This window comes from Condylura cristata, unplaced genomic scaffold, assembly GCF_000260355.1.
Source record: "Condylura cristata isolate star-nosed mole 26May11 unplaced genomic scaffold, ConCri1.0 scaffold00002, whole genome shotgun sequence".
NCBI lineage: Eukaryota > Metazoa > Chordata > Mammalia > Eulipotyphla > Talpidae > Condylura > Condylura cristata.
The window spans coordinates 204,263-204,867 of NW_004567103.1; the positions used below are offsets into that span (position 1 = coordinate 204,263).

At 71.7% G+C, this 605-nt stretch overlaps 1 protein-coding gene across 1 annotated transcript in view; it reads right to left on the reverse strand.

The window, feature by feature from the left end:
* Positions 1 to 605, reverse strand: part of SCLY (selenocysteine lyase) — a 68,600-nt gene that overhangs the window by 10,347 nt on the left and 57,648 nt on the right. The window contains exon 12 of the mRNA XM_004674747.2: positions 17 to 601. Within this exon, the coding sequence (XP_004674804.2) occupies positions 17 to 601 (585 nt within the window). The remainder of the gene's footprint in view (positions 1 to 16; positions 602 to 605) is intronic.

A 605-nucleotide genomic window follows, 5' to 3' on the forward strand; every position in this document is an offset into this window, starting at 1 on the left:
TGCGGCCTCTGCACGCCTGGGCGCCCTGCGTGGAAGGGAAGCTCGGGCGGGACTCGAGCGGAGCGCTGTCCCGCCTGCGGTCTGGCGCCTTGGCGACGGCTTCGGTGAGACGCACGTGACCGTGGCGCCGGTCTGTTTCTTTGCGAGGGGCCGTTATTTGCAAACTGGGGGCTTCGTCCACAGTGGCGGGGCGTTTGCGTGCAGCGATCGCAGCCCCGAAGGCTGTGGCCTCCTGTACCCGGAGTGGACTGGCGGGGGCCGGCGGAGCCCGCTTGTGCTTCGACAGCGCCCGCTGCGCTCCTCCGGCGCCCGCAGGGCCAGCCGGGCGGTCTTCAGGGAGTCCTGGGGGGCCCTGACTGGTGGTCAGCCCGAGCCTCAGCCCGCAGCAGCCGGCCGGTGGCTGTGTCCAGGCTGCCCAGGGGCTCAGCGTGGCCTGCGCGCACCGGCCACTCATCCTGGTCAGCTGCGCTGCTGTGACCAGCGGAACTGGGTGGTCGCACGGTGCCTGCTTGCAGCCCCCGCCCAAGACGGCTCCTCTTGCACTTCCTGACTTGTGTGTGGCTGGCAGAGGCGGGTGCTGCTCGGGCGTGCTGGGCGCCGCCTGC